The sequence below is a fragment of the Oncorhynchus keta genome, chromosome 26 (assembly GCF_023373465.1).
Source record: "Oncorhynchus keta strain PuntledgeMale-10-30-2019 chromosome 26, Oket_V2, whole genome shotgun sequence".
NCBI lineage: Eukaryota > Metazoa > Chordata > Actinopteri > Salmoniformes > Salmonidae > Oncorhynchus > Oncorhynchus keta.
The window spans coordinates 28,594,026-28,618,687 of NC_068446.1; the positions used below are offsets into that span (position 1 = coordinate 28,594,026).

The 24,662-nt window shown below is 40.5% G+C and overlaps 1 protein-coding gene and 1 long non-coding RNA gene across 2 annotated transcripts; both read left to right on the forward strand.

Moving 5' to 3' along the window:
- Positions 1–414: 414 nt before the first annotated feature.
- LOC118371588 (C2 calcium-dependent domain-containing protein 4C-like) lies at positions 415–12,124 on the forward strand. Its single transcript, XM_035757107.2, has 2 exons — positions 415–547; positions 5,352–12,124. Exon 2 carries the CDS (start codon positions 5,398–5,400, stop codon positions 6,634–6,636), a length of 1,239 nt encoding a protein of 412 aa, XP_035613000.1. The 5' UTR covers positions 415–547; positions 5,352–5,397; the 3' UTR covers positions 6,637–12,124.
- Positions 12,125–18,677: 6,553 nt separating this feature from the next.
- On the forward strand, positions 18,678–20,503 carry LOC127912032 (uncharacterized). The gene is made up of 2 exons (XR_008080188.1): positions 18,678–18,736; positions 18,791–20,503. It is a non-coding gene; the product is annotated as an uncharacterized LOC127912032 (long non-coding RNA).
- Positions 20,504–24,662: the final 4,159 nt, after the last annotated feature.

Sequence of the window (24,662 nt, forward strand, 5' to 3'; positions counted from 1 at the left end):
GGAAATTGGTGCAAACTATTTGATGTTGCAGTGTATCTGATATAGATTGTTGTTGTTTTAATTGTATTTGTCTCCATCAAATAAATTAATGGTCACTCTTCACACTAACTACATAGGGTAATTACTCATGAGGGATGATCAACTGGTCAATTATTGATGTCACTTTCCGCATGATGCGATCTAAACACAACAAGAACAACTTAATAAGTTTATACTCATGTCTAAACTTGTGTGCTCAAAGCCTGTTGATTCCTTCATATATATCATGTAAACACGTCCTGTAAGAGTGTATCTTCTGACTAATTCATAAGCTTCAGTGATTGTGACTGGCTCTCTTGAGGATCTCATCATTTTCTCTTATTGGTCGGCACCCAACATCGCCCGGGAGAGTGTATAAAAAGCATCATATTATTCCATCTAGCGCAAGTCGATCTCTAGGGTGCGGAGGAGACTATATAGTTCTGCAAACAGTGCGCGATCCAGAGGAGGCGGGAGAAAACACCTGTTACGGAAGAATCAATTCGACAAAGCAGCCTCCACGTCTTCAGTAAGTTTCTTAAGCTGAATTCAACCGTTGTCTAAAATTGAATATTTGTCTCACTCAAGAGCGCATAATTAAATATATTTCGGCATCGAGAGCATATAAACTTCTAATTTTCACTTGTTGCACTTTATTTCCGCGTTAAGATAGGCATAGGCTAATGTAAACTACTACATTATTTACTTTTTAAATAATACATTGACTTTCTTCCAGTGCACCACGGTTTGCTAAAATCTAAGGAGATCCGTCTTGATTCTCTATAAAGGCAGAGTTATTATAAATTCAAGCTTGTGCAAATTCATCACAGACCAGACCTTTAGCCTATAATTTTGTCCTATCTTCCATATCGTATCATATGCACAACATGTCAGTTAAATGTAAGTTAACTGAATACAACACAATATAATAGAATACCATGACTGTTAATAAAGTGGATTTCAATGTGCTTATTAAGGGTGTTTATTTTTACGTAAAATTTTAAAACGTTCTAAAATGAATAAGTGTAATCTATTGAAAAAATAATGAGTGAAGGCTACGTGTGTTATTCTGACTAATGCAGCAGTCATTATTATTCCACAGGAGCAATATCCTGTGCAGCATGTTGACATATACTCACTGCTACCTAGACAACATGTATGAATGTACTACTGTATGAATACAAATAATAGTGTTTTCTTAGCCTTTGTAATTAAATCATGTGCTAACATTGCATGTATTCTTTCAGGGATGCAAACTAGTCACCTTTCGGTGAAATTCGGCGTTTTGAATCCAAAATAGGTGACCTGCGTGATTCGTGTAACCGAAAAATTACTGTCTTTGGAAAGTTTGAGGGAGAAAGTGTGGTGGAACAGGTATTAATTAGCATTGTTAAGTATCTTGCTAGCTGGATTGAATTATCCGTTAGCTAGCCAGAGAAATTTTGAGCAACATTAGCCAATTTATCTGATCAAATAATTGAGTTAATGGTGTGAAAATGACCTTGCTAATAACGTAGACAGCTAGCTAACGTTACAATATCAAATTAGCTAACATTACTAACCTAACCAATTCTATATAGTATTAACTGGTATACGACACCTTGCCGTTGTTGTGACGGAAATCTCCCCCTGCCTGTTCTATAGAAAGTATTTGACTCTAGAAAGTATTTGACTCTGATGTGTGCCACAGAAAGTATTTGACTCTAGCCACAAAGTTAAGGAAATTAGAAGGGGGGTACAATTTAGGGAAGCAATAAACATTTCAGAACAACTACTAGTTGAATAAGACATGGATAGATGACGAATTTTGGCAAAGAGATGTATTTATAGACTAATACACTTGTAACAAATAGCCAAACCGAAAACTGCAGACATTACTTGCTCCTCCCCCGAGACCAAACCGAAATAAAATATCAAATGAAACGCAGCCTAATGTATTCAGTAATCTCAACTAGCAAGCAAATTGCAGCAATGTAGAATTGAGTGCGTGCGCGTTCACACGAAGGGGGAGGGGGATTCTGGCAGGGGGAAGATTTTCGGCACAACACTGTTCCTCAAATTATAACGCGTTAGTTGCTTACTGGACCCTGGAAATCTGTGTGAAATGTTAACTAGCTAACGAACTAACCACTATCTGTTAACTAATGTTTCCCTATACAGTATGTGGTTCATTTTCAGATTGAGAGAATTAGGTGGAAAAGAGGCGTTGCTTGTTAAGCAAGTGGAGCTGGAGCTGGGCCTGGTTTAAACCGGATGCCACTATAGATGTGAAAAGAAAACCACACACTTTCCCTCTTTCTCGCTTTTGCTGGCACATTGTAGAACAGATGTCCACAGGCATAACGTGTACAATGTAAAAATGTGCAGTGTACTCCGAAGATATTGTTTTTGTTGTGTTGAACTTGACAGTAGCATGTGTGTGTGAGTGAGGGGGGATTATATATTGTTTTACTCAGTGAACGTTATTTTTGCACACATGTAGCTTTGTGCACTTGATCGATGTCTACAGTGACCACTATAATAGAGTAAAAATAGAATGCCTGTTTGTTTCATTCTACTTTAAGATGTTTTTTTCCAAAGTGTGTGTTTTTTTCCCATTTATGTGTGTGGTCACAAGCATTTTATTATAAAGGTTGTCACGGATAACTGCAATATTAGTGTATTGTTTTTTTCTCAAGACTTGAGTGTCATTTCCAGTGAAGTCTAGGCAACAAATAACATTGGATTGCTTTCTTTACATTTTTTAGCTGTGAGTTAGGTTCACATTAACCACTTTACTTTACACACAGACTGATCATGTAGATCATATTCTTGGTTGTTTAATTAGTTAAAACCTGCATTTCCCCCTGGCAGGGATTTTTTCCATGTTTCAGTGAAGAAGGAAAAAAAAGTGTCACTTTTTTGGGCCCTCACCAGTTTGCATCCCTGATTCTTTACATACAGTTGAAGTCGGAAGTTTACATACACCTTAGTCAAATACATTTCAACTCAGGTTTTCACAATTCCTGACATTTAATCCTAGTAAAAATGCCCTGTCTTAGGACAGTTAGGATCACTACTTTATTTTAAGAATGTGAAATGTTAGAACAATAGTAGAGAGAATGATTTATTTCAGCTTTTATTTATTTCGCCACATTCCCAGTGGGTCAGAAGTTTACATACACTCAATTAATATTTGGTAGCATTGCCTTTAAATTGTTTAACTTGGATCAAACATTTTGGGTAGCCTTCCACAAGCTTCCCACAATAAGTTGGGTGAATTTTGGCCCATTCCTCCTCACAGAACTGGTATAAATGAGTCCGGTTTGTAGGCCTTGCTCGCACACGCTTTTTCAGTTCTGCCCACAAATGTTCGATAGGATTGAAGTCAGGGATTTGTGATGGCCACTCCAATACCTTGACTTTGTTGTCCTTAAGCCATTTTGCCATAACTTTGGAAGTATACTTGGGGTCATTGTCCATTTGGAAGACCCATTTGCGACTGTAACGGATGTGAAACGGCTAGCTTAGTTAGCGGTGCGCGCTAAATAGCGTTTCAATCGGTGACGTCACTTGCTCTAAGACCTTGAAGTAGTGGTTCCCCTTGCTCCGCAAGGGCCGCGGCTTTTGTGGGGCGATGGGTAACGATGCTTCGGGGGTGACTGTTGTTGATGTGTGTAGAGGGTCCCTGGTTCACGCCCGGGTATGGGCGAGGGGACGGTCTAAAGTTATACTGTTACACGACCAAGCTTTAACTTCCTGTCTGAGGTCTTGAGATGTTTCTTCAAAAAATCCACATAATTTTCCATCCTCATGATGCCATCTATTTTGCGGAGTGCACCAGTCCCTCCTGCAGCAAAGCACCCCCAAAACATGATGCTGCCACCCCTGTCCTTCACGGTTGGGATGGTGTTCTTTGGCTTGCAAGCCTCCCCCTTTTTCCTCCAAGCAGAACGATGGTCACCTTGAGTAAATAGTTCTATTTTTGTTTCATCAGACCAGAGGATATTTCTCCAAAAAGTACGATCTTTGTCCCCATTTGCAGTTGCAAACTGTAGTCTGTCTTTTTTATTGTGGTTTTGGAGCAGTGGCTTCTTCCTTATTGAGCGGCCTTTCAGGTTATGTCGATATAGGACTCGTTTTACTGTGGATATAAATACTTTTGTACCTGTTTCCTCCAGCATCTTCACAAGGTCCTTTGCTGTTGTTCTGGGATTGATTTGCACTTTTCGCACCAAAGTACGTTCATCTCTAGGAGACAGAACGCGTCTCCTTTCTGAGCAGTATAATGGCTGCATAGTCCCATGGTGTTTATACTTGCATACTATTGTTTGTACAGATGAACGTGGTACCTTCAGGCGTTTGGAAATTGCTCCCAAGGATGAACCAGACTTGTGGAGGGCTACAATTTTCTTTCTGAGATCTTGGGTGATGAGTTTGAAGTTAGGCCTTGAAATACATCCACAGGTACACCTCCAATTGACTCAGATTATGTCAATTAACCAATCAGAAGCTTCTATAGCCATGACATAATTTTCTGGAATTTTCCAAGCTGTTTAAAGGCACAGTCAACTTAGTGTATGTAAACTTCTGACCCACTGGAATTGTGATACAGTGAATTATAAGTGATCTTATAAATAATCTGTCTGCAAACAATTGTTGGAAAAATTACTTGTGTCATGCACAAAGTAGATGTCCGAACCGACTTGCCAAAACTATAGTTTGTTAACAAGAAATTTGGTTGAAAAACAAGTTTTAGTGACTCCAACCTAAGTGTATGTAAACTTCTGACTTCAACTGTACCTCTTATTTAGGCTGCTAAATAATTTTTTTATTCAACACCTCTATAATTAAGCAATAAGCCACGAGGGGGTGTGATATATGGCCAATATACCACAGCCAAGGGCTGTTCTTATGTACGACACAATGCAGAGTGCTAGGTCACAGCCATTAGCCATGGTATATTGGCCTTATATCACAAACCCGAGGTGCCTTATTGCTATTATAAACTGGTTACCAAAGTAATTAGAGCAGTAAAAATAAATGTTTTGTCTTACCCGTGGTATACTGTCTGATATACCACAGTTTTCAGCCAATTAGCATTCAGGGCTGGAACCACACAGTAGTGCCTAAGAACAGCCCTTAGCCGTGGTATATTGGCCATATACCACACCCCCTCAGGCCTTATTGCTTAAGTATACACTTGACACATTGGGGTCAATTTCATTGATTTCATCGTTTTTAGATTCAGTTAACCATTTCTTACACAGATATAGCAACAATTGTAATATGATTTACTGTGTGTTAATTCATGTATTTCACAACTGCTTCCATGTTTGTGCTTTTGCCTCCAGACAGAGAAACACCCTTCTATCCCAGCTGGTGAAGCCCAGTGGGATAATGTGGGTTCTGGACAAGATCCGTGGGTCAGTAGAGACCACTGTTCTCCGGCGGGGGGAGAATGGGGTCAAGGACAGCAACACTCCAGTCTACAGCAACGTCCTCACCCCTGATAAGATCCCTGACTTTTTCATTCCCCCCAAGCTGGTCTGCTGCCCCCCAGAGCCTGAGACCCTGGACGTCGTCAAGCCGAAGGAGGGGCTGCGGCCCTCGGCCTCTGAGCAGACCATTGGCAGTAAGAAAATCAGCAGCCCTCGCAGCCCGCGTCTGGTTGCCAAGCTAGCTGGGGACACCAAGAACCTGTTGAGGGCCGCCAACCGTCACATTATCCAGATAGAGAGCGCTGATGACATGGTGGCAGGGGACACTAACGCTGACCCTCAGTCTCAGACCGCTATGTCACTGCCCTACGTCCCCAAGACCCAGACTTCCTATGGTTTTGCCACTTTGATGGAGAGCCCCCACACCCGCCGCAAGGAGTCCCTTTTCCACTGTGACCAGACCAGCCCCCTGACCTCTCCCAACTCCCAGAGGAAGGGGAAGAGCAGCGTCAGCGAATGCAACCACCTCAACCCCCCTGACTTCAACGCCTCTCACAACCCATACCGCTACTTTAGTGGAGGGGAGAGTGACACCTGTTCCTCGGCTGAGTCCTCTCCCTTCAACTCCCCACTTCTCTCCCGCTCTGCCTCGCTGCTCAAAGTCTTCACCCACGAGACACAGGCAAAGGTGGTGAAAGCCAAGAGGACGTTTGCCCGCCACAGCTCCTTGTCCACAGACGAGTGCAGCTCAACCGAGCCCAGTCCCAATGTGCTGCGGCGGCTCCACTCTTCTTCACTCCATGGCGGTGGGCCGTCGGACCGGGAGCACACCGTCAACCTACACAAGGGCGGCAGGGTGAGGCTCAGCGCCGACTACGATGCTGGCACGGCCCGCCTGCGCATTCGCATTCTGGCTGCCGAAGAGCTCTACGACAAGATGTACGACATTAAGAGCATCAACTGCTGCGTGTCACTGTACCTCAATCCTGGCAAGCTGCAGAAACAGCGGAGCACTATCATCAAGAACAGCCGAAATCCTGTGTTCAACGAGGACTTCTTCTTTGACTCTGTGACCTCAGTGCAGGTGAAGAACCTAGCAGTGAAGATCAAGGTGGTGAATAAGGGCACCAGCCTGAAGAGAGACACTCTGCTGGGGGAGAGAGAGATCCCTCTGGGGAAGCTGCTCCATGGCCTCTAGGTCTGTCCTGACGATACAGAATAGTACTCTGACTAACACAGAATGAGACTATGAATGATAATGTGCATGAAAAAAGATACAGTGCCTTGCGAAAGTATTCGGCCCCCTTGAACTTTGCAACCTTTTGACACATTTCAGGCTTCAAACATAAAGATATAAAACTGTATTTTTTTGTGAAGAATCAACAACAAGTGGGACACAATCATGAAGTGGAACGACATTTATTGGATATTTCAAACTTTTTTTAACAAATCAAAAACTGAAAAATTGGACGTGCAAAATTATTCAGCCCCTTTACTTTCAGTGCAGCAAACTCTCTCAAGAAGTTCAGTGAGGATCTCTGAATGATCCAATGTTGACCTAAATGACTAATGATGATAAATACAATCCACCTGTGTGTAATCAAGTCTCCGTATAAATGCACCTGCACTGTGATAGTCTCAGAGGTCCGTTAAAAGCGCAGAGAGCATCATGAAGAACAAGGAACACACCAGGCAGGTCCGAGATACTGTTGTGAAGAAGTTTAAAGCCGGATTTGGATACAAAAAGATTTTCCAAGCTTTAAACATCCCAAGGAGCACTGTGCAAGCGATAATATTGAAATGGAAGGAGTATCAAACCACTGCAAATCTACCAAGACCTGGCCGTCCCTCTAAACTTTCAGCTCATACAAGGAGAAGACTGATCAGAGATGCAGCCAAGAGGCCCATGAACACTCTGGATGAACTGCAGAGATCTACAGCTGAGGTGGGAGACTCTGTCCATAGGACAACAATCAGTCGTATATTGCACAAATCTGGCCTTTATGGAAGAGTGGCAAGAAGAAAGCCATTTCTTAAAGATATCCATAAAAAGTGTTGTTTAAAGTTTGCCACAAGCCACCTGGGAGACACACCAAATATGTGGAAGAAGGTGCTTTGGTCAGATGAAACCAAAATTGAACTTTTTGGCAACAATGCAAAACGTTATGTTTGGCGTAAAAGCAACACAGCTCAACACCCTGAACACACCATCCCCACTGTCAAACATGGTGGTGGCAGCATCATGGTTTGGGCCTGCTTTTCTTCAGCAGGGACAGGGAAGATGGTTAAAATTGATGGGAAGATGGATGGAGCCAAATACAGGACCATTCTGGAAGAAAACCTGATGGAGTCTGCAAAAGACCTGAGACTGGGACGGAGATTTGTCTTCCAACAAGACAATGATCCAAAACATAAAGCAAAATCTAAAATGGAATGGTTCAAAAATAAACATATCCAGGTGTTAGAATGGCCAAGTCAAAGTCCAGACCTGAATCCAATCGAGAATCTGTGGAAAGAACTGAAAACTGCTGTTCACAAACGCTCTCCATCCAACCTCACTGAGCTCGAGCTGTTTTGCAAGGAGGAATGGGAAAAAATTTCAGTCTCTCGATGTGCAAAACTGATAGACACATACCCCAAGCGACTTACAGCTGTAATCGCAGCAAAAGGTGGCGCTACAAAGTATTAACTTAAGGGGGCTGAATAATTTTGCACACCCAATTTTTCAGTTTTTGATTTGTTAAAAAAGTTTGAAATATCCAATAAATGTTCTTGCACTTCATGATTGTGTCCCACTTGTTGTTGATTCTTCACAAGAAAATACAGTTTTATATATTTATATTTGAAGCCTGAAATGTGGCAAAAGGTCGCAAAGTTCAAGGGGGGCGAATACTTTCGCAAGGCACTGTATATAACTGGGGTTAGATGTTTGCTTGGTCTTCCCTGTATTCACATAGAACTGTTTGAAAGGAAGTCAATGTCTGGTCTGGTCTAGCAGTTTGTCTCTTAGCTGGTCACCTCCTCAACCTTCTATTTCCTGAACCTGAAGCCCTGCACAGCCCAACTTGTAAATCATGTGGTGGACAATCGAATATGGCACAGGTCAAAAAACACCTGCTCGTTTGAGGGACTCACTTTTTGGACTCTCTTGATCTCGACGTTGAATGTCGCATGGTTGCAATTACATGTAACTCAGACAATACAGGATGCGAGTCTCTATGATTCAGTTTTTATTCACCACTACCATGCTTTTATGGATCAGGGCGTCTTTGATGTTGCCACTATAACTTGATGTGCAAATTATCCTTTGATCCTGATTGTTGTTGCGATCCACAGTAGCCTACTACCGGAAGGAAGGCCAGTCTGTTATGTGACCACAATGTCCAAAACCTGGAGAATAGAGATCAGACGTCACCGTCTGCTTCCCTAGCGCTTGGCATGAATATGTAAATGCTGTGATATGTTAGCAGTTTGTACTTCAGTTTCACAACACCCACAAGCCTTACCAAGAGTGATAGATAGACAGAAAGAGAGAGTGACAGAGGGAGGGAGGGTGTATGCATTACATTTTAAAGAGTGTGACATTATTCAAAGGTGTTGAACATAATTTTATACATAGATGTTGTATTTGTATAAGACATATGCTTCAGTATGATGTATACTGCATGACCAAAAGTATATGGACACCTACTCGTCAAACATCTCATTCCAAAATCATGGGTATTAATATGGAGTTGGTCCCCCCTTTGCTGCTATAACAGCCTCCACTCTTCTGGTAAGGCTTTCCACTAGATGTTGGAACATTCCTGCGGTGATTTGCTTCCATTCAGCCATTAGTGAGGTTGGGCACTGATGTTGGGCGATTAGGCCTGGCTCGCAGTTGGCGTTCCAATTCATCCCAAAGCTGTTCGATGGGGTTGAGGTCAGTGCTCTGTGCAGGCCAGTCAAGTTCTTCCACACTGATCTCAACAAACCATTTCTGTATGGACCTCGCTTTGTGCATGTGGGTATTGTGATGCTGAAACAGGAAAGGGCCTTCCCCAAACTGTTGCTGCAAACTTGGAAGCGCAGAATCATCTACAATGTACAATACAATGAATGTTCCTTTGACTGGAACTAAGGGGCCTAGCCCAAACAATAACAAATAGCCGCAGACCATTATTCCTCCTCCACCAATCTTTACAGTTGGCACTATGCATTGGGGCAGGTAGCGTTCACTGAAAAGTCACTGAGCTCTCAGTGAGCTCTCATGCTACTGCCAATGTTTGTCTATGGAGATTGCATGGTGGTATGCTTGATTTTTATACACGTCAGCAACGGATGTGGCTGAAATAGCCGAATCCACTCATTTGAAGGGGTGTCCACATACTTTTACAACATTATGACTTTGTAAATTATGTACTGCTGGAGAGTGAATGATTAGCAGCCCTCTGACCCTGAAAACCTTATAATTTGCTGACTTCATTATTATGATGGTGTTTTCCACTCCTGGCAGTGTAGACAAGCAACTAGGCCAGAGGACTGAGAAAGGAAAAACATTTACAATAAAAAATATTTACAATAAACATGATTTGACATGAAGGATAGCCTTCTACTCTGCATGTGCTCTGCTGTCCTTTAAAATGAATTACAATACATTTGATCTGATTGCAATTTCAAGAAGGAGACAGAGGAAAGAAGCAGAGGTTGTTTCTGCAGATGGTTAAAGGGTCACCACACACATTCATCTTTGAGATATGGAGTCATTTAATCATGTCAAACATGACTATTTTACAGAAAATAGCCATTGTTTTTGTGAGTTACATTCCCTGTCATGTTTTAACCTAGACTATACAATAGAGGTCTCTACAATACCATTGCTTTTCTCCATGCTTATACTTTATATAACTTTGTTTGGCTCTAACTGTGAGGATTTTGTTATTGTGGAAAATCTGTAATCTGCTACGATACTATTAAATGATTAATCTGTGTGTGCTCAATGCTCATGCTCTGCCTGCTGTACATGGGTGTGTGCTCACTGAGTTGTAACCAATCCCTTCTTTGGCTTACTAAATCCCTTCTTTGGCATGACTAAAAAGCAAAAATATTGTCAGTAGATTTTATAATACTTCTTTGTAGTAGGCAGGGTCAAAATGTAGCCTAAGTGCTTTTATGATGAAAATGTAATTAAATCAAAAAGTGAGTAGTGTATTTTGGGGATTGCCAACTATTTTTGTAATTGATTGTATTTTCTTGTTTCTCATCTACAGATGTAGGATTTTAATTTGAGCCAGTTTTCTACAGCAGTAAAATAATCCTGTGGCAGCAGGAAATGTGAATTATTATGTGGATTATAATTAATGGACATTGTTGTGGGCTTTGATACATTTTTCGTTAGGGCAAATCAAGTCTGAATTTTCCAAGTGGAAATTGCAATCTTTAGAATCCTTTTTAAAACTCAAATACACGACAAGTTTGCATTTCCTACTGTGCAGAAAAATTCTCAGCAACAAAAGAGTTATCAAATTAAGATCTTACATCTGTATTTAAAAAAGACAGCCCAATGTGCATTTGAACTAGGAATAATTCTCCTGAGAAAGGAAAACTGTGCTGAAAGCTATCTCACTCAACAGGTTAGATACGTAATTAAAACATGTAAAAAGGATCAGCAAAAATTTCAAATGGATTCAATTAACTTTCTCCTCATGACTGTGTTTTCAATTATGCTATGATTTGAAGTGCTTTAAATACTGTAGGCCAGATCTCCTTGCTGATTATCTTCTATACCAACCACAGGGTTAATTATCCTGGTTGAATACACTGTAAATATATGTATCTTACTAACTTGGCTGCTTATGATGCCCAGGTGTGTTGTTTTGTGGGATGCCAGTGGGAGGGCTTACTGTCAGCTAAATAATGGATAAATATATGTTTTATACATGCAGTCATGTATCAAATGAATACAGTGAGCACCTGATTTCTAACAGTGGAGGAATACCCACTATCCTCTAAGATGTGTGTTTTTCTCTGTTTGTTATGGGGAAGCCCAACACCTCTATTGGGGGTGCAGAAAACCTGCAGATGTATAATGTATATAGCCACTTTAAATGGGTTTGCCATCATAGTATGGACTTTCTTTTTAGAATTAGACCTCTGCCTGATGCATTAGATACACAGTTAGCCAATTTGATTGCCAACCTTGATTTAAGTCTCTGAGGGATTGCCAGAATTAACTTTACAATTAGCTAGCTGTTGGTGTTCGGAAATCCTTCCTCGTTATTCTGTGCTAAATGGCTATTTAATTACACAAGCTAAAAAGGTCTGACTGTCAATTTTTTAAAATTAAACTCGGAAGACTGCTTATGCGAAATAATGAAAGTGGGGAAGATATCTATTTCAGTGATCTAATTTCTGCAGTGGAGAGGAGATGTTTAATATGCTGAACTTGTTCTGTTTCTCAAGAAAATGAAACAAGTGCCAATCCGTCATACTTGATGCCAAATTCATTAATTGTTATCTCAAGGTGTTAGATAAATGATGGATGCTAGTTAGTTTCTATCTACTGTATTGTTATTGTTGGTGTGAGTACTTATGTATTTTATACTATGATGTCATTAGTAATGGACACCTGTGGGTTTTCCTGACTGTTCCTCAAACTGTGTTGATATAGGCTATGAAATGCCTTGATTAAAAGCAAATGTATTGTAGATTCTTCATGTCATCATTACTACTTTGTTGACATAATGACATTATACAAATCAATGATATAGCAGTGACCTCACATTGTGTTAATCATCAGATCTGATACAACAGTGATTCTCATATTAGGGCCCTATTCAATTGGTATTGCGGAAATTCAGCTTTACAGTGTGATTGAAAGTTAAAGGCAATGTTCCCGTGTTAGCGGAGACTGCGTTCACGGTGTCGGCTCAATCGGAATTTACCTTGCCATTCCTAGCGTGCAATCTATAACGATTCAGTGATACTGCTTATATAGAGCCCTTACTGTGCTAGTCAGAATAAGAGTTCAGAGAATACATTACTAATAATGATTTTAGAGTCCCAAAGGCACATGGATCCATTATCTCCACATAATTGTACACCTCTGCCTAAGAATATGTATTCTGTGTGAATCAGTAGGGCACCTAATCAGAGCAGGTTCTGATGAAGCAGCAGTCATTAAAGCAGCAATCCTCTCTACAGTGTCTAAGGGTCAGTCCAATTACTGCAGTCACCCACTGTCAGCTCTTTATTACATGAACTCATGGAGTCAGTTAGATCCTGGATTGTGCCAAGGAAACTCGGTCTGTAGTGTCCCGTATCTTATCAACATATGCTTCGCAGCTGTAATATGTGTCCTATAACTCCATATCTGATCTCCTCTGATGGCAGTTTAAGTTCAAATTATAATCACTAAGAAGTATTTCACATTTTGTTATACTGTCCTGTGAGTATGAACTTTCTTAAGGTATTATCCGACAAGTGGTCAGGTTCCTTATTAACCTCTAAAAATCTAAGCCGTTGGCTAAATTGTTTTAAGATGGTCATACCATGGATCGTTTAGCTATTTGATTTTGAATTTTAGGACCCCTTTAGGTATCCCCAAAAAATAAAATCAAAATATTTGATAAAACATTGAATTTGGCCTTTACTGCTATTGCCCATAGAAACGCATTGAATAACATATTCATAAATGGCAAAATAGACAGTAAAAAGATAAATAATAAGGAATAAGGTTTTGAAGTGTCTGTCCTATATCTAAGGGAAATAAGGAAATAATATATATATATATATATATATATATATATATATATATATATATATATATATACTACCATTCAAAAGTTTGGGGTCACTTAGAAAGAAGCAATACAACTTCTTTAGACTAGTTGAGTGTCTGGAGCATCAGCATTTGTGGGTTTGATTACAGGCTCAAAATGTCCAGAAACAAAACTTTCCTCTGAAACTCGTCAGTCTATTCTTGTTCTGAGAAATTAAGGCTATTCCATGCGAGAAATTGCCAAGAAACTGAAGATCTCGTACAACACTGTGTACTACTCCCTTCACAGAACAGTGCAAACTGGCTCTAACCAGAAGAAAGGTCTTTGTATCTGGCCGTTTTGAGCCTGTAATCGAACCCACAAAGGCTGATGCTCCAGATACTCAACAAGTCTAAAGAAGGACAGTTTTATTGCTTCTTTAATCAGGACAACAGTTTTCAGTTGTGCTAAGCTAATTCCAAAAAGGTTTTCTAATGATCAATTGGCCTTTTAAAATGATAAACTTGGATTAGCTAACACAATATGCCATTGGAACACAGGAGTGATGGTTGCTGTTTCCAGCTACAATAGTCATTTACAACATTAGCAACGTTTTCACTGTATTTCTAATCAATTTGATGTTATTTTAATGGACAATAAATGTGCTTTTCTTTCAAAAAGAAGGACATTTCTAAGTGACCCCAAACTTTTAAATGGTAATTTATATACAGTACCAGTCAAAAGTTTGGACACACCAACTCATTCAAGGGTTTTTCTTTATTTGTACTATTTTCTACATTGTAGAATAATAGTGAAGACACCAAAACTATGAAATAAGACATGGAATCATGTAGTAACCAAAAAAGTGTTAAATAAATCAAAATACAGTGCCTTGCGAAAGTATTCGGCCCCCTTGAACTTTGCGATCTTTTGCCACATTTCAGGCTTCAAACATAAAGATATAAAACTGTATTTTTTGTGAAGAATCAACAACAAGTGGGACACAATCATGAAGTGGAACGACATTTATTGGATATTTCAAACTTTTTTAACAAATCAAAAACTGAAAAATTGGGCGTGCAAAATTATTCAGCCCCTTTACTTTCAGTGCAGCAAACTCTCTCCAGAAGTTCAGTGAGGATCTCTGAATGATCCAATGTTGACCTAAATGACTAATGATGATAAATACAATCCACCTGTGTGTAATCAAGTCTCTTTTTTAATGCACCTGCACTGTGATAGTCTCAGAGGTCCGTTAAAAGTGCAGAGAGCATCATGAAGAACAAGGAACACACCAGGCAGGTCTGAGATACTGTTGTGAAGAAGTTTAAAGCCGGATTTGAATACAAAAAGATTTCCCAAGCTTTAAACATCCCAAGGAGCACTGTGCAAGCGATAATATTGAAATGGAAGGAGTATCAGACCACTGCAAATCTACCAAGACCTGGCCGTCCCTCTAAACTTTCAGCTCATACAAGGAGAAGACTGATCAGAGATGCAGCCAAGAGGCCCATGATCACTCTGGATGAACTGCAGAGATCTACAGCTGAGGTGGGAGACTCTGTCCATAGGACAACAATCAGTCGTATATTGCACAAATCTGGCCTTTATGGAAGAGTGGCAAGAAGAAAGCCATTTCTTAAAGATATCCATAAAAAGTGTCATTTAAAGTTTGCCACAAGCCACCTGGGAGACACACCAAACATGTGGAAGAAGGTGCTCTCTGGTCAGATGAAACCAAAATTGAACTTTTTGGCAACAATGCAAAACGTTATGTTTGGCGTAAAAGCAACACAGCTCATCACCCTAAACACACCATCCCCACTGTCAAACATGGTGGTGGCAGCAACATTGTTTGGGCCTGCTTTTCTTCAGCAGGGACAGGGAAGATGGTTAAAATTGATGGGAAGATGGATGGAGCCAAATACAGGACCATTCTGGAAGAAAACCTGATGGAGTCTACAAAAGACCTGAGACTGGGACGGAGATTTGTCTTCCAACAAGACAATGATCCAAAACATAAAGCAAAATCTACAATGGAATGGTTCAAAAATAAACATATCCAGGTGTTAGAATGGCCAAGTCAAAGTCCAGACCTGAATCCAATCGAGAATCTGTGGAAAGAACTGAAAACTGCTGTTCACAAATGCTCTCCATCCAACCTCACTGAGCTCGAGCTGTTTTGCAAGGAGGAATGGGAAAAAACTTCAGTCTCTGGATGTGCAAAACTGATAGAGACATACCCCAAGCGACTGACAGCTGTAATCGCAGCAAAAGGTGCCGCTACAAAGTATTAACTTAAGGGGGCTGAATAATTTTGCACGCCCAATTTTTCAGTTTTTGATTTATTAAAAAAGTTTGAAATATCCAATAAATGTCGTTCCACTTCATGATTGTGTCCCACTTGTTGTTGATTCTTCACAAAAAAATACAGTTTTATATCTTTATGTTTGAAGCCTGAAATGTGGCAAAAGATCCCAAAGTTCAAGGGGACCGAATACTTTCGCAAGGCACTGTATATTATCTGATCTAGCTGTATGGCAGCATGGCACACCTGTTCCTCCAAATTAGGCCCAGACCCTGTACCTGTCTCTCCTTACCCGGCTGTGCCTTCTATGAAGGAGCCTCTGTCCCCTTCTCGGGTTTTTTGGCTACAGGCTGTTTCCAACCATCCATAAACAGCAACAGCAGATCTTGTTTCTGTTTAATTGTCCGTTTCAGTTTACATATTCTAAAGTCAAACCATTTGTTTGGAAATGTAGAACCAATCTTGGCAGCCACATCAGGAGGGGGGTGACAGGGAGTTGGTTCCAAGACAGCATGCAGGAGAAAACAGCTGGTACAAACATGGATACAGATGGTAATTGCTGTCATGGCAGAAATCAAAAAAGAGATATAAAATGAAGTAAATAGAAACAACCAGTCAGAACATACAGGTAACTGTCTAAATAATGGAATCACTTGAGTAAATGAGGGATACAAAGTATATTAAAAGTCAGTGCTTCCACACAGGTTTATTAACATCCCAACATGCTTATGGTCATGTATAAAAATGCTGGGCAGGCCATTATTTTGGTTATCATGGCTATGCCCCCATAGGATGACAATGCCCCCATCCATACGACATGAGTAGTCACTGAATGGTTTGATGAGCATGAAAACTATGTAAATCATATGCCATGACCGTCTCAGTCACCAGAACTCAACCCAGTTGAACACTTATGGGAGATTCTGGAGCGTCGCCTGAGACAATGTTTTCCACCACCATCAACAAAACACAAAATGATTGTATTTTTTTGTGGAAGAATGGTGTCGCATCCCTCCAATAGAGTTCCAGACCATTGTAGAATCTATGCCAAGGCATATTGAAGCTGTTCTGGCTGTTGGTGGCCCAACGCTCTATAAAGACAGTTTATGTTGGTCTTTCCTTTATTATGGCAGTTACAGTTGAAGTCAGAAGATTGCATACACTTAGGTTGGAGTCATTAAAACTCGTTTTTCAACCACTCCACAAATGTTTTGTTAACAAACTATAGTTTTGGCAAGTCGGTTAGGACATATACTTTGTGCATGACACACGTCATTTTTCCAACAATTGTTTACAGACAGATTATTTCACTTATAATTCACTGTATCACAATTCCAGTGGGTCAGAAGATTACATACACTAAATTGACTGTGCCTTTAAACAGCTTGGAAAATTCCAGAAAATGATGTCATGGCTTTAGAAGCTTCTGATAGGCTAACTGACATCATCTGAGTCAATTGGAGGTGTACCTCTGGATGTATTTCAAGACCTACCTTCAAACTCAGTGCCTCTTTGCTTGACATCATGGGAAAATCAAAAGAAATCAGCCAAGACCTCAGAAAAACAATTGTAGACCTCCACAAGTCTGGTTCATCCTTGGGAGCATTTTCCAAACAGTTGAAGGTACCACGTTCATCTGTACAAACAATAGTACGCAAGTATAAACACCATGGGACTACGCAGCTGTTATACAGCTCAGCAAGGAAGAAGCCACTGCTCCAAAACCACAATAAAAAAGCCAGACTATGGTTTTCAAGTGCACATGTGGACAAAGATCATACTTTTTGGAGAAATGTCCTCTGGTCTGATGAAACAAAATAGAACTGTTTGGCCATAATGACCATTGTTATGTTTGGAGGAAAAAGGGGGAGGCTTGCAAGCCGAAGAACACCATCCCAACCGTGAAGCACGGGGGTGGCAGCATCATGTTGTGGGGGTGCTTTGCTACAACAGCACTTCACAAAATAGATAGAATCATGAGGAGGGACAATTGTGTGGATATATTGAAGCAACATCTCAACACATCCGTCAGGAAGTTAAAGCTTGGTTGCAAATGGGTTTTCCAAATAATCAATGACCCCAAGCATACTTCCAAATTTTGGCAAAATGGCTTAAGAACAACAAAGTCAAGGTATTGGAGTGGCCATCACAAAGCCCTGACCTCAATCCTATAGAACATTTGTGGGCAAAACTGAAAAAGCGTGTGCAAGCAAGGAGGCCAAAATTCACCCAACTTATTGTGTGAAGCTTGTGGAAGGCTACCCAAAACATTTGTCCCAAGTTAAACAATTTAAAGGTAATGCTACCAAATACTAATTGAGTGTATGTAAACTTCTGACCCATTGGAATGTGATGAAAGAAATAAAAGCTCAAATAAATCATTCTCTCTACTATCATTCTGACATTTCACATTCTTAAAATAAAGTGGTGATCCTAACTGACCTAAGACAGGGCATTTTTACTAGGATTAAATGTCAGGAATTGTGAAAAACTGAGTTTAAATGTATTTGGCTAAGGTGTATGGAAACTTCCGACTTCAACTAGTCAATACATTTCACTGGCTGTCTGCTTTTCCTCCTCATCAAAACCTCCATCCCTAATTTACCAGAGAGACTGTTAGGTTTCACATAAACAGCAGTGGCAATCAACAGGCGGGCCACCTGCACAGATAACACTGCCATGCTGCTCGAAATGTTTTCACATTTTCTTCATCTGCCCCTGTACATTTCCATCTCCCCTGGTTTGTAAATTGATTTATGATGTTGTCTCTGCTGAGTGTCGGGGGTGGATGGTGCTGGCATTAGAATACAATGGAGCAGGGATTCTGACTGAATGCTTCACTCCCTGTATATTTTTTAACTATGAGCCTCTATAAAATTCAATTGTGGCAATTTCCATCCCTGGCTTCCTAGACTTTAGGGAGTTAAGGTTGAGGGCTATTATTGGCATTCAGATTACTATGGCAACCACAGAACATGAAATCCAGAGATGGGTCTGAGTGAAGGAAGGAGAGTGAGAGAAAGATGTTATGTTATGAAACTGTTTCCCTGAAAAAAAAGAAAAAAAAGCCCAAACGATCAAGAACAGATTCAAGTCAACACCCGGCTTCCTTTCAGGCCTGATCAGAAAGTGACTGCACACTGAACATCCCTACTTACCAATGTAGACGTAATGGTTTAAAAAGACTTATAGAGCAGGTGTGTTATCTTGTTATTATAGAACAGGTGTGTTATCTTGTTATTATAGAGCAGGTGTGTTATCTTGTTATTATAGAGCAGGTGTGTTATCTTGTTATTATAGAACAGGTGTGTTATCTTGTTATTATAGAACAGGTGTGTTATCTTGTTATTATAGAACAGGTGTGTTATCTTGTTATTATAGAACAGGTGTGTTATCTTGTTATTATAGAGCAGGTGTGTTATCTTGTTATTATAGAGCAGGTGTGTTATCTTGTAGGCGGAAAGTAGGAACAGAGAGACATGATCTGATTTGCCCGAAGTGGGGACAAGGAATGACTGTGTACCCATCACAGATATTTGTATATATACTGAACAAAAATATAAACACAACATGCAACAATTTTAAAGATTTTACTGAGTTACAGTTCACATAAGGAAATCGGTCAATTAAATTAAATTCATTAGGCTCTAATCTATGGATTTCACATTACTGGGCAGGGGTGCAGCCATGGGTGGGCCTGGGAGGGCATAGGCCCACCCACTTGGCAGCCAAGCCCACCCACTGGGGAGCCAGGCCCAGCCAATCAGAATTAGTTTTCCCCCCACAAAGGGGCTTTATTATTAAATACTCCTCAGCACCCCGTTTGAGGTCATTTGGACATACTGCCAAATTCTCTAAAATGACGTTGGAGGCGGTTTATGGTAGAGAAATGAACATTGAATTATCTGGCAACAGCTCTGCTGGACATTCTTGCAGTAAGCATGCTCCCTCAAAACTTGAGACATCTGTGGCATTGTGTTGTGTGAGAAAACTGCACATTTTAGAGTGCCATTTTATTGTCCACAGCACAAGGTGCAATTGTGTCATGATCGTGCTGTTTAATCAGCTTCTTGATATGCCCCACCTGTCAGGTGGATGGATTTTCTTGGCAAAGGAGAAATACTCGCTAACAGGAATGTAAACAATTGTGTGCACATCATTTGAGAGTAATTAGCTTTTTGTGCATATGGAACATTTCTGGGAATTTGTTTTTCATCTCATGAAACATGGGACGAACACTTACATGTTGCATTTATATTTTTGTTCAGTGTACATAGTCCAGCAAGTTGTTTCCTTTCGTGTGGCAGGATACATGTTGGTGATATATTGGAAAAATGTGTTTTAAACGTGCGTAACGCGTAAAATCACCTGCAAATTAAGACTGCTTCCGGGTGAGAGGATTCTTGCTGGCTAAAGTTATTTTACAGTTCGCTGAGGGCCGCCTTGGTGTTTGCTCGTGGTGGTATGTACACAGCTGTGATAAGAACACACATGAATTCCCTCTGCATATGGTGGGGTTGGCATTTTAGCATCAGAAACTCCAGGTCAGGTGAACAGGAGCTCAACATCTACTGGATGTCATAAGGTGAATGCACCAATTTGTAAGTCGCTCTGGATAAGAGCGTCTGCTAAATGACTTAAATGTAAATGTAATATGTTTTTGTCTTTGTCACGCCTTGGTCTTAGTATTTTGTGTTTTCTTTCTTTATTTGGTCAGGCCAGGGTGTGACATGGGTAATTGTGGTGTGTTTTTTTGTCTTGGGGTTTTGTGGGGTGACTAATTAGTCTATGGCTGCCTGAGGCGGTTCTCAATCAGTCAGGTGATTTATCGTTGTCTCTGATTGGGAACCATATTTAGGCAGCCATATTCTGTGAGTGTTTTCGTGGGTGATTGTTCCTGTCTCTGTGTTAGTTGACACCAGACAGGCTGTATAGGTTCTCTTTCCGTTTGTTGTTTTGTATATATATAGTTATTTCATGTATCGTTCTATTTCATTAAAAAACATGAGTAACCACCACGCTGCATTTTGGTCCGCTTCTCCTTCAACAGACGAACGCCGTTACACCCTTTTGTTATGGGAGGGGTTTGGTCGATGGTAAATGTCATTCTTGTTCATCAAGTTTGTACAATGAAAATTTAAATTCTCCTTGAAAATGTATGCATATTACATATTCTAATATAATATTAATGAACATTGCTGATTGCATATTGTACCGAAGTGGTAATTATTCCAACATCGGTATTTGTACAGGCGCTTAAGGAATTCATCTCTGTAAGCCTCATTGAAGCTACGAAACTGTCAGTGTTCAACCTTATCATGAGATGACAATACAACAGAACAGATGAAAAGAAATGACATTTACTCTCACTGGTGGCCAAAAATAACCATATGAAGACCACGCCCCTACAAAGCCATGTCTTAACACAGCATCAACAACCCAACCTGGTTCTTTTTAAAGAAAGCAACCCAACTAAGTGACCCAATGTAATGTAACTCAGCAGTTGGGTCATCCAAACAACCCAGCATTTTTAAGTGTAGGCTAGGTTGAAAATACTGTAGCTAGCTAGCGACCTAAGCTAACACCTAATAATTATCATATTTTCCTCTTCTTCTGAGTATGGCAGCACAACAAATCCAAGTGCTCTGCAAGTGCTCTAATTCAGCAAGACAAACATAAGTGTTACTTGTATGACGCTTTGAGTAAATATTAGTATTGGTGTATTGGTATTCCTGCCATTTTTAGTTGTATAATGCTTGAGGTCCTTGTGTCATAAAGTGGTCTTAATTTCCTATGGTAACCTTGGGAACCTGTGGGGACCTTTGACAGTCTATGATTGAGGGGTAGAATGGGAAGAAATTATGTGTTTATTGTCATGAACCATGAGTGTTTTCTCATGGATGGACTGACAGATTGGATTGAACAGTGTATTCCCAATATCCTGGTTAAGCCAGGGTGAGTGATCACCACACAGCAGGCATTGTTTGTTGTCCAGATTAATCAGTACTCATAAAATGTGTGTGTGTGTGTGTGTGTGTGTGTTTGGGGGGGGATTACATGGCATACCTTGGAGTTGCCATGGTGACAGGCAGGACATGGACCGACACCTGTGAATTAACATTAGGCTGGCTGGGGTAGCAGCTCACCAAGCTCCCAGTGCTGTTTTAATTACTGGAAGGCAGTCGGGGGGAGCGGAGACAAGAGGATAGGATAAGAGAGGAAAGAAGAGGTGAGGAGAGGAGGAGAGGAGAGGAGAGGAGGAAAGGAGGAGAAGGAGATGAGAGTGGTGCACTCAACAACCTGCATTATTCCTGCCCTTTAACAACACACTGCTGCCATAAAATCAAAGGGAATTATCTTTGAAATAGACAGGTGTCCAGGGAGACAGAGTTCTCCACGAATGAAGGGGCTCCACCAGGGCCAGTTCCTCAATCTGATTTGGTTAACCAAGACACTGAACTGTACTCACCGTCACACCTCCTGATCCATTTTGGGAAGTGATGCTGATTTCCATGGAAGGCTAAACACAGAGGACGATGTGTGCATATTAAAGTCACACTGGTTCAGTCTAACAACCTGACTCACCTAACAAGGGCACACAAAATGGGGCTAATATTTTTCAATTGACCTTCATGGGAGAAATATGACTCATCTACATGCAGTATCTCTATCATTTTCTTTGTCAAAAATTGAGGACCACTGATGTGTGTGTGTGTGTGTGTGTGTGTGTGTGTATATATATATATATATATAGTCTGTAACGGTTTTCTAGGTGTGGTGAAGGAGAGTCGGACCAAACTGCAGCGTGTAGATTGCGATCCGTGTTTAATGAAAAAACTAACATAAATACAAATAAACACAAAACGTAATGAAAACCGAAACAGCCTATACTTGTCAACTAAATAACACAACAGGAACAAAGACACTAAGGACCATCACCCACAACAAACTCAAAGAATATGGCTGCCTAAATATGGTTCCCAATCAGAGACAACAATAAGCACCTGCCTCTGATTGAGAACCACTCCAGACAGCCATAGACTTTGCTAGATAACCCCACTAGCTACAATCCCAATACATACACACCAAAACCCCAAGACAAAACACACCACAATACAAAAACTCCATGCCACACCCTGGCCTGACCCAATACATGAAGAAAAACACAAAATACTTAGACCAGGGCGTGACACTGTCGAAGTCAGAAGTTTACATACACTTAGGTTGGGGTCATTAAAACTCGTGTTTCAACCACTCCACAATTTTATTGTTAACAAAATATAGTTTTGGCAAGTCGGTTAGGACATCTACTTTGTGCATGACACAAGTATTTTTTCCAACATTGATTACAGACAGATTATTTCACATATAATTCACTGTATCACAATTTCAGTGGGTTGACCGTGCCTTTAAACAGCTTGGAAAATTCCAGAAAAGGATGTCATGGCTTTAGAAGCTTCTGATAGGCTAATTGACATCATTTGAGTCAATTGGAGGTGTACCTGTGGATGTTTTTCAAGGCCTACCTTCAAACACAGTGCCTCTTAGCTTGACATTAATGATCTGCCTTCTGTCTGTACTGGGTCTGAAGTTCAAATGTATGCAGATGATACAGTGATATATGTGCAAAGAGCAAACAACAAGCTGCACAAGAACTCACTACTGTAATGGTCCAGGTTACAGAGTGGCTCAGTGACTCGTGTTTGCATCTCAATGTGAAAAAAACTGTTTGCATGTTCTTCACAAAGAGGGCAACAGATGCTACTGAGCCAGATGTCTATGTGTCAGGAGAAAAGCTCCAGGTGGTATCTGACTTTAAGTAACTTGGCATACTTGATTCCAATCTCTCTTTTAAAAAGCATTTGAAAAAGGTAATTCAAATAACCTAATTCAAGCTAATTTCTGATTTATACGAAATTGTTTGACTACAGAGGTAGCAAAACTGTACTTCAAATCTATGATACTCCCCCACTTAACATACTGCTCGGCTAGTTGGGCCCAAGCTTGCTGCACAACATTAAGACCTATTCAGTCTGTCTACAAACAGGCTCTCAAAGTGCTTGATAGGAAGCCCAATAGCCATCATCACTGTTACATCCTCAGAAAGCATGAGCTCCTGAGTTGGGAAAATATTGTGCAATACACCGACGTGTGTCTTGTATTTAAGATCCTAAATGGCCTTGCTCCCCCTCCACTCAGTATTTTTGTTAAACAGAAAACCCAAACATATGGCAGCAGATCCACAAGGTCCGTCATGAGAGGTGACTGTATAGTTCCCTTAAGGAAAAGCACCTTTAGTAAATCTGCTTTCTCTGTGAGAGCTTCCCATGTCTGGAATACACTGCCATCAGACACACATAACTGCACCACATATCACACTTTCACAAAATGCTTGAAGACATGGCTAAAGGTCAATCGTATTTGTGAACATGGTCCCTAGCTGTGTGTTGCCGTTTTCCATGTTGTCTGTTGTCTGTAGCTTGTGAGGTGTGAAAACACTTTGTTGCTTTTATCAATTTTGTCTTGCTGTTTTTTGTTCTGTTGCTATCTCTGTATGCTACTTCTTGCTTGTCCTATGTTGCTCTGTCTGTATGCTATGTCTTGCTTGTCCTATGTTGCTCTGTCTGTATGCTATGTCTTGCTTGTCCTATGTTGCTCTGTCTGTATGCTATGTCTTGCTTGTCCTATGTTGCTCTGTCTGTATGCTATGTCTTGCTTGTCCTATGTTGCTATTGTTTATATTGTAATTGTTTTTAATAACCTGCCTAGGGACTGCTTGCGTACTAACACCATGGGACCACACAGACGTCATACCGCTCAGGAAGGAGACACGTTCTGTCTCCTAGAAAATTAACGTATTTTGGTGCGAAAAGTGCAAATCAATCCCAGAACAACAGCAAAGGACCTTGTGAAGATGCTGGAGGAAACAGGTACAAAAGTATCTATATCCACAGTAAAACGAGTCCTATATCGACATAACCTGAAAGGCCGCTCAATAAGGAAGAAGCCACTGCTCCAAAACCACAATAAAAAAGACAGACTACAGTTTGGAACTGCAAATGGGGACAAAGATCATACTTTTTGGAGAAATGTCCTCTGGTCTGATGAAACAAAAATAGAACTGTTTAGTCATAGTGACCATCGTTCTGCTTGGAGAAAAAGGGGGAGGCTTGCAAG